At 45.5% G+C, this 17,685-nt stretch overlaps 1 protein-coding gene across 1 annotated transcript in view; it reads right to left on the reverse strand.

Annotated features, from left to right (window-relative positions):
* bnip3 (BCL2 interacting protein 3) overlaps positions 1–17,243 on the reverse strand; it is a 59,802-nt gene extending 42,559 nt beyond the window's left edge. Inside the window, exon 1 of the mRNA XM_085994707.1 lies at positions 17,095–17,243. Coding sequence (XP_085850833.1) covers positions 17,095–17,134 — 40 coding nt within the window. The 5' untranslated portion in view covers positions 17,135–17,243. The remainder of the gene's footprint in view (positions 1–17,094) is intronic.
* Between the last annotated feature and the right edge of the window lie 442 nt (positions 17,244–17,685).

Raw genomic sequence — 17,685 nt, forward strand, 5'->3', positions numbered from 1 at the left:
CTTACACAGGTCCGTTCCGCGTCATCTCGTCAGGTGACAAGTCCTTCACAGTCGATGTCGGCGGTAAGCCTGACCACATCTCCATTGACCGGTTGAAACCGGCGCATCTGGATCTGAGCGAACCAGTCGTCACCGCTCAGCCGCCTCGTTGTGGTCGTCCACCGTCGACTGCCGGTCCAGTACAGCCACAGTCATCCGCCGAGTCGCCAGTGCCCGCCTCACCAGGTCGACCGCAGCCGGCCTCCTCTTCTCCGCCTGCAGCGTCATCCCAACCACAGCCAACGGCCAGTTCGTCTTCCAGCGCTCCGTTCCAGCTGCCGGGGTATCGCAGTCGGTCGGACAGACTAGTCAGAACCCCTTCTCACCTTACCTTCTCTGTTAAAAGCAATTCTGGGGGGGCGCATGTGGCGGAACCACCAGAGGATTATGGACAATTGTATATAATTCCTTTTACAGCAATGTAGTACAGCTGGGGGCTGCACCTTTAATGTATCTGTTAACTGTACTAGGGCTTCTTTACTGTGCTCCGCGTGATGACGTCATGCCGTCCGTCACGTGATCTCTCAACGGCGGGAAGAACATGATGACGTCAGAGCTCGGAACCGTCTAGCAATTGAGCTCGGAACCTGCTAGCAGTTGAGCTCGGAACCTTCTAGCAGTTCCAGAGAGGCTTTCAAGCAGACCAGACCTATTTGCATTGTATCCTACAGTTTCCTGTACAGCTTCATTTGTTCATTAAATTTTATTGTTTTTGATTTTCTGAGTTGATCTCAATTCTTCGGCTAGGAACCCCTGTTCCTACACTGCCTTCATTCTGATATTTATACCCAACAAGCTTTGCATCAGTAAAGGCATAACAGCACTTTCTGATGACAACATTTGCAAATACTGTAAGCTGTTAGAGTGACAAATGTTTAAAAAAAACAAACATTTACAAAGCTCCTTCAGGTACATTTTTACTGGTGGAATAATTGTACCTCTACACCAGCATAAACATTTTATGAACACTTTGTTGGTATGTTCTCACCTTTTGCATACTCGGGTAAGCTAAGGAGCAGCAAATGACCAGATATTTCTGGATTTCGATGATACAAAACTGATGTTGACTAAATACCATTATTACACATCAGAATTCCAAAATGCAAAGTCTAAAGCTGATCAAATTTCAACCAGATATTCTCTCTTCATATTCTCTCTTCAGTTTCATAATCTTTTGAGCATCCCACCCTTTTAGTTCGTGCAAATTCCATATTAATGACTGTCAGTTTCTCTCAGGTCAGTCACATTCTCACCTCTGAATCACACTGATTCGAGTCTCTTTTGGGTGCCTGGAAGGCGCAAGTGGCATAGAAACTCGAGACCCACAGCGTAAATCAAGATCATAATCTAGGCTGTTACTCTTGTGCAGAAATGAGGAAATGCTGCATTGTCAGAGGTGCCATCCTTCGGCTAAGATGGTAAACCCGCTGAGCTGGATGGTAAATATCTCTCCTCATTATTCAGAGCTGGATGGTAAATATCTCTCCTCATTATTCAGAGCTGGATGGTAAATATCTCTCCTCATTATTCAGAGCTGGATGGTAAATATCTCATGTCATTATTCAAAGAAAAGCAGTTAACTGTCCTGGAGTCCTGGTCAACATTCCTCCCTCAATCAACCAACTAGATTAACTGGTCATTCATCCCCCATATCCTATCCTGCACCAAGTCCAGCTCACCATTCACTCTGTCCTTGCTGACCAACATTGGCTCCCAGTCCCCCATGCCTAAAATGTTAAATGATAATTTTTGTGTTTAAACCCCTTCAGGGTCTCCCTCCTTCTTATCACTATACTCCAGCCCTACAACCCCCTCCCATTCCTCCAATTCTGGCCTCTTGTGCACCTCAATCCCCTCGCCTCACCATTGGTAGCTGTGCCTTTAGCTGCCTAGGCCCCAGATTCTGGAATTCCCTCCCTACACCTTCCACCTCCCTCTCCTTTAAAACCCTGCTTCAAACCCTCCTCTTTGATCAAGCTTTTGGTCACCTGTTAATATCTCCTTCTTTTGTTTAGTGCCCATTTTATTGATTACCTCTCTGTGAAGCACCTTGGAACATATATCCATGCGAAAGGCGCTATATAAATGCAAGCTATTCTTGTTGTAGAGTAGCTTTTATCATTGTTTATATATTGCACCAGCAATGATCATGCACAGTTTATATTCTGTGCCACATTATTTGCATCCTATTTTCCTTGTGTTTTTCTCTGTACATCTTAATAGCTGGGTCTTTGAGAAAACCAGTAAGTTAGTAAGCAGGCTATTCTAAACATATAATAAATAAAGATTAAAGCCAGCAGGTGCACTACTGTGGGCAAAAATTCAATTTGTACCTTGTGTATACTGCGCTCTGGGAGATCTCCGTACACTCTCAGACAGATGTACTTCAATAGAGCAAGACATGCTAAAAAATGAGTTAAAAATCTAACAATCCAATGCTTGGATTGTCCACTGTGCAGCAATGTTGCTGTAGATTTAATGCATTTTGGGGTATGATACTACTGCCAGCTTGCTTAGTCGGTAGTATACTTAGCTTTGAGTTAGAAGGTTGTGAGTTAAAGGTCTACCCTTGGATTTGAACCCATTATCTGGGCTGATTATTCAATGCAGTACTGAGGGAATGCTTCACTGCTGGAGGTTGGGTTTGCCATCCAGATGTATTCCTGGAGGCTTGATCATGTGACATTTATTTGCAGTTTGCAAGTGATATTGCAATTACCTTATACAAGTTGGGTTCCCTGTAGTCGAGAGTCTTTGCACCCACAGAACCACATCCAGTAAGAGTTAGTGTCCTCAAGAGGGGACAGAGAGAGAATAAGAAAAGAAAAAAATGCTAATTTGGGCCCTACGGTCCTATAGTCATGAACAGAATGAAATAGCGATCTTATTTGAAACTGTATATTTGTGGCACTTTCAGAAAGGATTCTTGGGCTACTGAGTTTCTTTAAACAGCTGTGCAGTACCTGTTAGATAGAGGCCAGTCCAAAGACAGGATTTCTTTTTAAACTAATTATTTTTTTTATGTTGGGGATTCCTGCTACTCTGTTATAGTCAATATAGTTTTGGGGATGTGTTCAGGTAGCCTGGTGAAAACATTTCAGATCTCAATTGCTTTAGGGCTCTGAGATGCTGCTTGGGGGCTCCAGGAGCCCACTTGGGTGGGGGCGTGGCCTACGCAATCCTGGTCCTGGTCCTGCTCGGGTTGGGCGAACTCCATTAGTAAGGCCATTCCAGGTGGTGGCGTTCCCAAACTGATTGCACCTCACCATTAGATTCACCTCATTCCGAGTGGCCAGGGCATGATCATCACCAAAAGCTTCCAGCAGCCCAATTCACTCTACCCTGCTGCTGTTCCCATCTTTGTCACATTCAGAAAATCTCATGGGGTCATTGTAACCTAACCCACCCAGCAGGAAACTGGCGAGTTTAGACTGCCACCTGTTTTACACCCTGCCCAATTTTACTGAAGTTGATCTGATCCAGTCAGCTTCACGCCGGACAGGGTAGGTTAAAATTACCTCCATGGAATAGGGAGGGACGGAGCCCTTCAGACTAAGATTACTTGTTTTCTCTCTCCTAGTATCAACAATTCCTTCTGCTCAGATCATGTTTGAGGTGGAGTGAAAAAGAAAGTGACAAGTTAGGCATAAATTTCCACCCACTGCTGCTCTGAGCCAAGGCTTGGATAATGCAGCAGTGGGGCGTGGAGGCAAACTGAAGAGATTTGGGAAAAAAAGGTTTTGATCAGCATGTGAGCTAGGACTCTTGATAGAGTAAGAGTCTGTGAAAGGGAAAAGTAATGTCCTCTAGAAAGTAAAAAAAAAATCAGAGCCCGCATCGCATCCTCAACTCTAAGAGAGTGTTGTGTGTGTCAGAGGAGATGCATTTAATGGCAATCCAGGCACAGAATGGAAAGTTTGAATTCCCGTAGATTTCCATATCAAAACGGCCAATGCATGAACAGCCCTTCTAAAACACTGGCTGTTTGCGCAAAACACCTATGGTTAACATCTATGGTTATACAAGCTTCTGGTACTTCTGCACTTGGGAGCATCGTATTCAGCTTGGGATCAAAACAGAAAATGCTGGAAGCACTCTGCAGGTCAGGCAACATCTGTGGAGAGAGAAACAGAGTTAACGTTTCAGGTCTGTGACCTTTCAAACGTCATCGACCTGGAACGTTAACTCTGTTTCTCTCCACGGATGCTGCCTGACCTGCTGAGTATTTCCAGCATTTTCTGCTTTTATTTCAGATTTCCAGCATCAGCAGTATTTTGCTTTTTGTATTCGGTTTGGGTCCTGCACACAGTGAAAGATTTCAAAGCACCGGAGAGGCTGCAGAGGAAAACGACCAGGGTGACAGAAAATTTGAGAGTAAAATAAACAGGTGTTGGAAATCTGAAATAAAGGCAGAAAATGCCAGAAACACTTTGACACTTCAATTCTGATAAATGGTATACATGCCCGTCCCCTGGAGCTTGCTGGGAGTGCTCCTGGCATCCTGGCAAACACTTACTCCTTAACCAATACCACCAGAACAGATTATCTGGTCATTTATCTCATTGCTCTATGTGGGACCTTGCTGTGTGCAAACTGACTGCTGCATTACAGCAGTGACCGCACTTCAAAAGCAATTCATTGGCTGTGAAGCACATTGGGATGTAAAATTGCTATATAAATGAAAATTCTTTCTTTCTTGTTAGGAATCAGAGAACAACTTCCCAGCGTTTTTCATGAATTGTCCACCGGTTTCTTCTCTGATTTTTTACATTTCCCAGGAGACGGCATTGTTAGGGGGTAGTGTGCGAAATGGATGGGACAGGTTTGCTGAGACGGCAGTTTACTTATCTTTTTGTATGCTTGTATAAGTTCATATTTTGGATGTAACCCATATCAGACTAATAGAAAATCTGTGACTGAGATACACTTTGGGCTAATTTACTATTTAAAAAAAAAAACTTTTTAATTACAAAAAGGAGTGGCAATATTTTCAGTTATGATATTTTCTTTGGTATAACTATGCCACCTAGTGTTACAGAGAGGTAGTTACTAGAAAAATGTTAATTAAAAACAGGAAAGAACCCAATGCAGGGTTTTCAGCTCAAGTTTCACTCATGTTCCAGAACAACTCGAGCAGAATGGGGTGGAAAATTCATTGGATCCCACCACTTCCAGACATTTTCCATCAGAAGTGGAACATTAAGTGCGCTTTAGCATCCTGAGAGGATTAAAAATTAGAGGGCAGGAAGGCCGAGCCAACTGATCTTTGGGGATTCTGCTGTATAGAATTTTATACATAGAGTCGGATAATAACTTGGAGCATTTCCTGCAGGAAACCACTCTAGCAAACTAATTTCCCGCCCACCAGATGCATCAGAAGGGCACAGCCATTTGAACAGCTCAACCATATTTAAATGCCGCTAGTCCACTTACTACCCGTGCACACCCACCAGCTTTCAGATACGTGGGGGGGAGGAAAGAGTTTCAGGAGGGCCTCACAGGAAAGGTGGGGGTGGTTGAGGGGAAGAGAGTTCGGGGCAGGGGAGGCCGCGACTTTCCTTATGGGACCTGGAATGAGTACACCTCTTCCAGGCCCCACAAAAGACATTTTTTGACATACCTGGAGGGCCCCTTTGTCCTTTGTACTAGCTGCTGACCTGTTGCTACCCAGTGGGAAAGCTGCCGCAGATTCCCCACTCAGGCCCCGGTTAAAATGCCAGCATGGCCCTATTGACGTAGCAGGACCCCTACTGACCGAGGCGCCCGGCTGCTTTAGGTTGGCATATAATCCGCCTGGAGAACCCTGCAGGTTAATACTGGAGATGGCAGGAAAGGGTTGAGTTCCTCATGGACCTTGAGTAACCTACTCGTTTTTAACTACTGCACGATGGGTAGGATAGAAATTAACCCTATTGAATTACATTGAAATTACAACATGAAAACCGGTTGTTCAGCCCAGCCAGTCCATGGTGGTGTTTATCCTCCACACAAGCAGTAGTCCTAATCTCATGTATAACAACAACTTGCATTGATATGGCACCTTTAACGTAGCAAAATGTCCCAAGCCACATCACGTGCGTTATCAAACAAAATTTGATACCGAGCCACAAAAATATTAGGACAGGTGACCAAAAGCTTGGTCAAAGAGCGAGGTTTTAAAGAGCAACTTAAAAGGAGAGGTAGAGGTAGCGGTACCTGCTTTATCCCATATCCCTTTATTCATTTTTCATTCAACCACCTACCTAGTCATTCTTAAGTATTGATATGATCTCGGCTTCAATCATTAATTCCACAGCCTCACAATCTGTGTTTAAAAAATTAAAAAAAAGTTTCTCCTATGAACGTCCCCATGTTCTACACCAAGGTGCTTTTTTAAAAAAAAAAGAAAGAAATGCTGTCACTTTGGCCTAGACCTACCACAGCTATTCTCCAGACACTCCCAGGTGGGCTCCTGGGCAGATATTATATAGCATCACTAACAAACAAACAGTGTTTCAGGGATTGTACTGTTCCAACAATTTGCTAAACGGCTTCACAGTAAAGTACTACCAGTAAGGAGCCATTTTTGAAAACATTCCTCACGAATTAGAAATACACTAAAAAAAATTGTGCTCTGAATTCCTGACACATCTATATAATAATTTTTCAGCAAACTAGTTATTCCCTTAAATGAATTCATGAAAAAGCAGCCTTTACCAGCGAACACACAACCCCCTCTTGTTTTGTCAACACATTGTGCTTCCTGGTATGTACCCTGGTCAAACTCAAGTGACAGTCACATGGGGACCAGAGTTGTGGTGCTTACTTACTGCAAACCTCCCAATTACAGACAGCCAGCTGATGCCACTGTCATTTTTATGATATTTATAAACATCAAGTGTGGAAATAAAGAGTGATGCCACATTTGTTCCTCTTCAGAATGCCATTACATGCCTAATACGCCCACTGGGTAGGAGAGCCTGTGATTGTAATGTGCGTCTGAACAACAGTCCAAGGTCAAAACACACAGTCCTGGCTACAATAGCAGGCTCCTTCACTATTGTTTAATACATCCAGGAAACACTTTTTTATCCTGCACCGACGGGACCGGCGTGTTGCCGGTTTATCAAAAAGTCCGGATTACAGAGAGTTATAGTTAAAAGGTACGAGAGCTCCGTACACAGGAACAAATCCAGGCTTCCCTGTTGCTTAGCAACAGCTGCAAGAACCTCGGCCACAGACCAAGCGTCCCTGTTGCTTAGCAACAAGTGCAGGAACCCCCAATTACACAGCCAAGAATCAAGAAACGGCCACTAATATGAAGAAAAACTTAACTGAACCTACTCCTGAATTTTGCCGGTTAACCGAGATTTCCGGTTGTTTGGGTGGCGGTAAATCGAGTTTCCTGTATAAATTACTAGCCACTCCTCTGACCAGAAATCATAATTTATTCATCTGATATCATTTTATATCACAATTATCTTGTGCATGCATGTATAAAGATTTTATGATAAATTTAAGATAAAACTTCTTTATATAAAAAATATATTTAGCTGATCTCTCGGAGCATTGCTTAGAGTGAGTCAGAGGATATGTTAAGATGTGTGAAGTGTGTAGAAGTAAGTGTGACACTTATAGGAGATGCGCCAAGACATTGCTACGGTGAGTTGCAGGATACAATGATTTAGAACAACAAAATTAGTTAATTAATAATATCAGAGTTGAGCAAGCAGCTCAGTAGATACACCACAGAATCCGTGAATTGAATAATATTGGAGTCAATGAATAAAATAAACAATAGTCATAAATTAAATAAATATCAGAGGCATAGAATAATATAAATAATATTGGGGAGCAGAAATTAAATAAATGGCAACAGAGCTACAGCATTAAATAAATAATATTGGAACAAAGGAATTAAGTAATATTGGGGCATGGAATAAAATACATGGTATTGGGCCAGAAATTTAAAAAAAAAATCAGGGCCAGGAATGAAATAGATAATATCAAAACCATAGAATTAATAATTTCAGAGCTGGGAATTAAACAAATACGATCAGAGTCACAGAAGGGCAGCACGGTGGCATAGTGGTTAGCACTGTTGCCTCACAGCGCCAGGGCCCCGGGTTCGAATCCGGCCTCGGGTGACTGTGTGTGTGGAGTTTGCACATTCTCCCCGTGTTTGCGTGGGTTTTCTCCGGGTGCTCCGGTTTCCTCCCACAGTCCAAAGATGTGTGGGTTAGGTTGATGGGAGATTAAAATATGTGGGGTTACGGAGATAGGATGGGATATGTGTTGGTGTAGGGGTTACGGGGATCGGGTGGGATATGTGTCGGTGCAGGCTCGATGGGCCGAAATGGCCTCTATCTGCACTGTGGGGTTTCTGTGATTCTGTGAATGAAATAAATAATATGGCGGGCAGACCTGAGCTTCTCCTATCACAGCAGCACCTACTGGCAGGAGGCCTGCAACTACAGTGTGACAGGCAGATAGGCTTTTCCCATTATAAAAATGTCAACTATAACTAATAACACTGGTTTCTACTGCTCTGCGAGGCATATTCCACTGCTTCATATGGAGTAAAGAATGGAAAATTAGTAATCATATTTTCTGTAAGGCAGCAATTTCATAGTAACAGCAAGGTAAATCGATTTGGTGATGGGTTTTTCATTACAAACGGAGCTTGACTATCTTTGAAGGATTTCTAAGGTTAACCACTGCTGCTATAAAAGCATTTTGTCTTTATTTTCACTTTCATGAATAAGCTACTAAACTGACACTTATTTGTAATGTAATATACTCCAATGCCTACGGTGCAAGTTACAAGACTGTTAGGTCTCCTCAGAACACTGGGCCGCAGTCCAGCTGAAATAAAATTATTTGAAAATTTAACACATTGGGGGTTAAATTGGCTAACCCTCCGAAAATGGCCGTGGGGCCTGCGGTATGCGATTAACCGGCGCCCGTTCATGGCATTGCAGGCAGCATGGTAAATTTGTGCTGTCTGCTGTTTTAAATGATTTCTGCATGCAGCCAGCGCAACCTATGCTGTTCATTGGCTGCATGCATCAGCAGGGGCCTGATATAGCGAACTAGCCCTACTTGCGAACATGCGAGAGAGCGAGCACCAAGGTTTTCAGACAATGCACTGGAGGAAGTGGAAAGGAGAGACATCCTGTATCCGCTGTGGGCAGGAGGCCCTCCAGACATATACTCAGGAGGCAGTGGGAACAAGTAGCAACAGAGGTCAATGCCAGAAGTGTTGCTCCAAGAACAGGGATGCAGTGCAGGAAGAAGTTTAACGATCTCTCACGAGTTGCCAACTTGAGTGAGTTCATCTTCAAATAGCATATCCTACCCACTGCACCACTAGCCTCATTCACTGCTCAGTTCACTCACCTACCAACCATCAGTACTCAACCCTTCAATTCATTTGCTTTACCTCACCCTCACACACTTCATACTGTTGCAAGCCTCGCACCCACAACTCACAACTTGCACACACTGGCAGCTATCCAACCATGGCAGCCACATCATCCAAACATAATGCAGGACATTCACTGACACACTTCCCTCTTTCTTGCAGGAGAAGGTGGCGCACAACAGGAGGCAGCAGCAAAGAACTGGAGGAGGACAAATATGCCTGCGTGTTTTAACCCCCATCGAGGAGACAGTGCTCGCCATCATGGCCACTGGCAGGGCTGGAGGGATCGATGATGAGGGTATCTGGATACTTAACCCTCCTTCTCTCATCCTACTTCTCCCTCATCCCACAATTTCTTCTGACTCACAAGTTGCAGATGGTGTAAGCACACACTTTTTACTTTCTCCTCTCCCCTCACCACAACCCAACCCTTGTCCCTTTTTCATTTCAGATACCCACGACCTGCAACCTTTCTAATTAGAGGAGGAAGAGGAAGAAGACAGTGAAGATGAAGAGACACAGTCACTCAATCTTACACTCGCAACTACCAACTCAGAGACTGACATTACGTGCATTTTAGAGGCTAGGACAGAGAAGGGATCTGCAATAACAACAGAAAATGCTGGAAATACTCAGCAGGCCAGGCAGCATCTGTGGAGAGAGAGAAACAGAGTTAACATTTCAGGTCTGGGACCCTTCATCAGAACTGGAAAAAGCTGGAAATGTAACCGATATTAAGCAGGTGCAGAGACGGGGGGGGGGGGGGGGGGGCGGTTAGGAGGGGAGGAAGGAATTGAAAGAACATACTGTGAAAATGTTGCAAATGGGAATGGCAAAATCATACTGCATGAAAAATGGGGGCAGGGATTATTATCTGAAATTGTTGAACTCGATATTGAGTCCGGAAGGCTGTAAAGTGCCTAATCGAAAGATGAGGTGCTGTTCCTCGAGCTTACGTTGAGCTTCACTGGAACAATGTAATAGGCCGAGGACAGAGAGATCAGAGTGGGAGTTATGCGGAGAATTAAAGTGACAGGCGACCGGAAGCTCAGGGTCACCCTTACGGACTGAACAGAGGTGTTCCGCAAAGCGGTCGCCCAATCTGCGTTTGGTCTCCCCAATGTAGAGGAGACCGCATCATAAGCAGCGAATACAGTATATTAAATTGCAAGAAGTACAAGTAAATTGCTGTTTCACCTGGAAGGGGTGTTTGGGGCCCTGGACAGTGGGAAGGGAGGAGGTAAAAGGGCACATGTTGCATCTCCTGCGCTTGCACGGGAAGGTGCCAGGTGAAGGAGAAGGGCTGTTGGGGGTGATTGAGGAGTGGACCAGGGTGTCGCGGAGGGAGCGGTCCCTTCGGAATGCTGAAAGGGGAGGAGAGGGGAAGATGTGTTTGGTGGTGGGATCACGTTGGAGGTGGCGGAAATGGCGGATGATCCGTTGAATGTGGAGGCTGGTGGGGTGAAAGGTGAGGACAAGGGGAACCCTATCGTGGTTCTGGGAGGAAGTGGAAGGGGTGAGAGCAGAAGTGCGGGAAATAGAACGGACACGGTCAAGGGCCGTGTCAACCACAGTAGAGGGGAATCCTCGGTTGAGGGATCTGCACGTGGTGAGACACCAGGCACAAGTGAACAGGAGTCAGGGCGGGGGGGGGAGGAAGGACAGCGCAGGTGCCAGCTTGCCGGATGGCGAGGTCGCACATTAGTTCTGATGCAGAGGAGTCAGATGAGGACTTCGATGGGCCAGGCTACAGAAGGCGGCTGGTGGGTGTACGTAACCAAATGCTTGGTGCGCTGAAAGCCTAGCAGAAAGCCTGTGCACAATGTCAAGGAGCATGGAAGAGTCCATCACCAACTTGGCACAGGCCTTTGTGCAGAGCTTGTAGCCCATCCTTTCCAACATGGAATGGGTGGTCACCCCCATCAGCACACTTGTGGAACCCTCCATGATGCAACGTCTGATTGCCGATGTCACAGCTTCCATTGCAGCACTAACAGCTTCCATCAAAGGTCTGAGTGCAGTAGTGGAAACTGTTGCTATCGTGGCCCTGGATACAACTGTTCAAAGGGGCTTCCAGGGCGGCACAGCACTCCATCAATCTGTTCTCCAACAGTTCAGAAGGATTGCTGAGGTGCCGCCCCGGGAGAGTGGTAGTGGCTTCATGGAGCACGAACCTTCTTTCCTCTCCCAGGATGACAGCATTCCTGCTCCAACCCGTCACTCCACCAGTGCCCTTGCTGCTGCCCGTCAGCCAGCCCGCCCAGACTGCTGCAGCCCAGGTCGAGATGATGCAGTCTGAAGCCGAGCCCTATAGGCCCAGAGCTGCTCGAGGTCGCCCTCCAAGGCCATCTGTAGTCTCCTCGATAGAAGGTCAGCAGCCTTCCACAAACCATGCTGCAGCCTCTGGAGAAGCATCTCGTAGGAGCACTAGGTAAAGGCACACGGAAGGCAAACCCTAAGGGAAAGGGTGATTAGCTTATTTTTGTATGCATTATGTAATGATTGAATTTATAAAATTGGATTGGAATGTGAATTTTCTGGTGGTTTTTAATTTTGTGTTATCAGAAACAAGATGATGTGATGGTCAATGATAGAGGAAAGGTAAGGAGTGTGGGACTGTTGATGAATTAGGAGGAGTGATTGAAGTTACTGGTATTGCCTTTAACAAATCCGTGCTGGCTTCCCTTAATTAATCCACACTTGTCCAAGTGGCTGTTAATTTTGTCCGATTATCGTTTCTAAAAGCTTCCCCACTACCGAGGTTAAACTGACTGGCCTGTAGTTGCTGGGTTTATCCCTGCACTCTTTTTTGAACAAGGGTGTAACATTTGCAATTCTCCAGTCCTCTGGCACCATCCCCGTATCTAAGGAGGATTGGAAGATTATGGCGAGTACCTCCACAATTTCCACCTTTACTTCCTTCAGCATCCTAGGATGCATCCCATCCAATCCTGGTGACTTATCTACTTTAAGTACAGCCAGCCTTTCTAGTACCTCCTCTTTATCAATTTTTATTCCATCCAGTATCTCAACTACTTCCTCTTTCACTATGACTTTGGCAGCATCTTCTTCCTTGGTAAAGACAGATGCAAAGTACTCATTTAGTACCTCAGCCATGCCCTCTGCCTCCATGCGTAGGTCTCCTTAATCGCCCCCACCCCTTCTCTGACTACCTGTTTAGCATTTATATGCCTATAGAAGACGTTTGGATTCCCTTTTATGTTCCCTTTTATATTCAGCCTAGTTCTTGCTTGTATTCTCAACCTGACATCTGTCATATGCCCCCTTTTTCTCCTTCATCTTACTCTCTATCTCGTTTGTCATCCAGGGAGCTCTGACTTTGGTTGCCCTACCTTTTCCTCTAGTGGGAATATACCTCGACTGTACCCGAACCATCTCCTCTTTAAAGGCAGCTCATTATTCCAATTACAATTTTGCCTGCCAATCTTTGATTCCAATTTACCCGGGCCAGATCCATTCTCAACCCACTGAAACTGGCCTTCCTCCAATTAAGTATTTTTACTCTATACTTCTCCCTGTCCTTTTCCCATAGCTAATCTAAACCTTATGATACTATGATCACTGTTCCCTAAATGTTCCCCTACTGACACTTGCTCCACTTGACCCACCTCATTCCCCAGAACCAGATCCAGCAATGCCTCCTTCCTCGTTGGGCTGGAAATGTACTGATCAAGAAAGTTCTCTTGAACACACTTCAGAAATTTTCCTCATGTTGCCTTTGGATATTCTGCCAATCACCTTAAATCTGTGTCCTCTGGTTCTCGACCCTTCCGCCAATGGGAACAGTTTCTCTCTATCTACTGTCTAGACGCCTCATGATTTTAGCAGCTTGTCCTGCTCTGCATGGCTTTTGCTCAATCTCCCAGTCATGCTCAATTCCCAGAGGAAGCCCTACTAGGCCACCCATGTCTGGAAGTAACTTGTTTCAGCACAAGCTTTTAAATGAACAGAAAAGTACTACAGCACCAGCCAGACCACTAACCGTAGAATATTCAAACTTTAGCCAAGTATAGGGAAGCTCCAAAAACATGTACAATTGCACCAGCAGCCAGAAGAAATAATCCAGCAATCAAGAGTTCATGATCCCTTTAAATAGTGCTGGGGGGGGTGGGGGGGAAGGGAAGGGGGTCCGTCATCCCGTTTAACGTCATGTTCAGCTGTGCGAGGTTAAGACAGGGCATTGGCTGGAGTGTGCAGTTGGAAAATGGCAGCGCTGGCATCAAATCAGTGTTGCACATTGATTTGCGTCATTATCTGCCTGCTCTGCATGCTGCCAGCGGTCATTCGGTGCACGCCCGCAAACCTCTTTACTAAGATAGCGTCCAGCATCTCAGACCCCATTTTCGAGCATCAGGTGGCTACGTAGCACCTAAAAAACAGGCACTACGCAGCCCAATTTAGCCCCCCTTGCATTTACACAGCCGGTATTGTAATTTTACCACCACCAATTTTCTAAAAAGAAACCTCTGTTGCACAATCCAGTTCAACATTTTGAATCTGGGTAGTCTGAGCAAACTACAGTCTGCTCCAGTTCAGCAGCCAGTGCCCAGGACAGTAACAGATACGGCAGATTCATTATTACCTACATCTCTGCAGCTGATCTGGACTGAGGAGGTGCAGGGAAATGGGCTAGGTGCACATCAGTGTAATTACTATATATAAAAATATAAAAGGTAGCCCCTGCAGAAGAGGGTAGAATGTACTTTCTTTTGAATAGAAATTAAAGACACCTCCTTTCTGGACTTTTATTTAATCTGCTCTACAAATACAGTGTAATCATTAACTTATATGTACACAGGCCCCTCATCTAAAATAAAGCAGCTGTCACACTGCTTTGCCTAACTGCACTCCTTAATGCAGCCCACCATGTTTTTTCTAGATTACAGTTTGAAATTTTTCCACTTAACGTGCCCAGACATGTTGATGTCAGTAATTTAACAGTCTATATGGGTTGAGTAATACGTATTCTCTAATCAGCTCTCCCTTCCCTGCCTGCACCCTATGCAAACTATAATTACGTTAAGCCTCTCGCACACAATTATTAAAGGGGCTATTTCCGTTCCTTTTATGGACCCAGTACACCGCACTGAATAAGTCACTCTAACAGTTGTTTCCTTTTCTTTTGCACTCTATAAAAGCTCCTAAGCAATAAAACTTCCCCTAGAAACCAAGCTGCCATCAATAAATAGATGTCCTAAACTAATCAGTTGACATACTCGGTAAAGCAAATGATGGTTTTGTTTCACCTTTTAAAAGAAAATTGGTGCTGATTTTCCAAATGGATGCTCCTGGTGCATAGCCTCAACTATCAGCTGCAGATATTGGGAATGTGCAGCCACACTCCCCTCAATTTTCAGTCTTTTTTGTTCAAAAATTGTGGGAATTCCCGATGTGCGCTCCTGGGGGTGAGGTGTGGTAGGCCTGCCTCACTTTTATTCTATTTAATGCCCTAATCTGAACTCCAAGGTGAGTTGCTTATATTTGTTTCTGATTATACCCATTGTGTGGTATAAACTGCAGAATATATATGTATCTTCCACATCATTAACTACTGTGCCACCATCCTCCATCCAAACAGCCATCTTTCGCTAGCCGAGGTTATGTGACGGTCCAGCCCAAAGAGCTCATCATTCTGGCACGGAAAGATCAGTTGGCAAGGCATGGTTGAAGTGACGTGAGTTGGACATTATTCACCCCTCCATTTGCAAGCACCCATTAAAATTAATGATGGAAAATCTTGGGGAGGAGGAGGAATACGAGATCCCCAATAAGTGTTCCTGGTAGGTGAGCCTCCACACCACGAGAGTAATATTTAAAATCACTCTTTAGGTGTAATATAACTCCAGCAGTACTACCGGTACTATCGATCATCTTATTAAGCATTACAAAAGTAGAAATAAATACCAAACATCATTATGCAAGTAATCATGTTCTATTTGCTTTGTTTCTATTGTTATCTGCAAAGCCTGTTTCAAATCAATGTCCATATAAGATCACGCAGCACTCACATAAGCATATATTTAACATATCCAGAATGAAACATGGTGCAAGAAACAAGCACAGCTGGGCAGCAAGGTTGGTACGCACCACGATTGATGTCAACTCCTGGCACGTGGCTACAGGCAGGATCAAGGTGCAGTGGTCACCGAGTGCAAGCAGCAAAGACACAGCTTGATGTTTGTAGTGATGTTTGGGTGGTGATGGGAAGCTGGTGATGATTTCCTTACTGCCCAAGAAGCGTGGGGGTGGAGGAGGGGTGCACATAAAGCCTAAGGACATTGCTGATTGGAGCGAGACCATGAAAGGGAACACACTGTCTGGTGCTTTTCAAACTCCATGTGTTGCTCATTTAGACTGGCATGTTCTGCATATATTTGTCTATATTAGTACTGGTGGGAAGGCTGGGATGTGCCATTGCATCCTGTTGTGAGAAATCTACCTGTTTACATTCTGTAGATCGTCATCATCTGCTGGTCAGCACCCGAGCATGGATTTAGAAAAGTTGGAGGGGGTAGGGAGGAAAATAATGATAAGACCGTGCATCACTCAATCCAGCAGAAGGCAAGAAATACCTGTCAGGCCCAGGACTCCCAGGAGTCCAGCATTCAAAGGTCAGCAGGTTTTAGACGTCTGTCATAGCAAGATTTTGCTCCCAGTCAGGCACAACTCAGTCAGAGGCTGTGGAGCCCACCTCATAAGTACTAATAATCCTGAGACTGGAAATTCAGCTGGGATCAGGATACTTGGAAAGCAGAATTAGGTAGTGCTTTGCCCCAATCCATGGGGGAGGGGGCAGAAAATCTAGGCCACTGTACCTGGAAGAGGCATAGAAAGCAGAGGAATACTTTGATCTTTGCTGTCCTTCAACAGTGAGATAGGCAGGCTGTCGTTTTCAAATGTTACTGTAATGCACATCAACTAACAGCAGAAGAGGCATCCCAATAAAGGGGGAAATTCATAACAGCTGTGCACAAAATAAGCACCTTATCTCGTTGAATATTTTGTTGGTGAACAATTAAAGTCAATTTGTGACAGAAGAGTTCCACATTAAAGGTTCACAAAGGATCTGCATAGTTAACCTACTCCATTATCAGGACTCAGCACAGCTTGTAATTGGTTAATATGTTTGCAGCACACAGTGTACACGTGAAAGGGGAAAATGTGTAATTGTATCTGGTTGTCTGCCATGGTGATTCTCTGTTTACATACAGAGGCACTGTTGTCATCCGTTAAAAACTCAGCATGGCTAATCTGCTTTGATAATATAATAAAGAGCAGCGTTTACTGACAGTAAACCTGAGGTTCAATAAACCACAGAGCAACAGACCTGGGCACCTATAAACCCAGGATGCAATAAACCCAGAGATCAGTAAACCCCGAATTCAATCAACCCCACCGATCAATAGAATCACCGATTATCCAATCGAGGGACCGATAAACCCGCAGAGAAATAAAGACCGACGGCACCAGGGAGCAGCCAACAAGGGTCAGTAGGCAAAACCGTTTCCCGGGGTGATCTGTAGGGGGAGATCAGGCCGGGTGAGAGAGAGAAAGTGGATCCACCCCCCTCTCCATACCCACAGCCCCAGGCCGGGCTGGCCCACCGTCCTCTCGGCCGCGCTCGCTCCTACCCTGCAGGCTCTCGTCCTGATTGCTCTGCCGTTCGCTCATGGTGCCGGTTCTCGAAAGCACGGCCCGGCCCGGCTCCAGCCTGACTCCGGCTCCGATTCTCCGGCTCTCGGGGCCCGCGAGCTTTGACCTGCGCACGTAAACAAAGTGACATCAGCGCTCTGTGGAGCGGCGGCCAATCGGGAGCGAGCGGAGGGAAGCGCCCGAACTGGGCCGAGCGCTCCGGGCGGGCGGAGATTGCGTGAGCGGGACTGCAGATGATCAGATTTTGGGTTTTTGTGGTGGGGGTGGGGATGCGACTGCAATTCGGCTGCTTGTGGGATCTGAGATCTCAGCTCATCTGATACTGAAACCTTCATGCTTTTGTTATTCTAGTGCACTCCTGGCTGGCCTACCGTCCTCCAATGTCCATAAACTTCAATTCGCTGCGACGGATGTGGTGGAAGCGGAGACACTCGGGGCTAGATTTTCCTGGAGCCGTCAGGCGGGGGGGGGAGGAGGAGGAATCCTGAAATCGGGGGTCTCGACACCATCCCGCCCAAAACCCCGCCCCACGCAACTTTGAGCCGGCGGGTACCGCCCCGCACTGGGAC

Source organism: Somniosus microcephalus, chromosome 8 (assembly GCF_052327205.1).
Source record: "Somniosus microcephalus isolate GS21.2 chromosome 8, FLI_Smic_1.0, whole genome shotgun sequence".
Classification (NCBI taxonomy): Eukaryota; Metazoa; Chordata; class Chondrichthyes; order Squaliformes; family Somniosidae; genus Somniosus; species Somniosus microcephalus.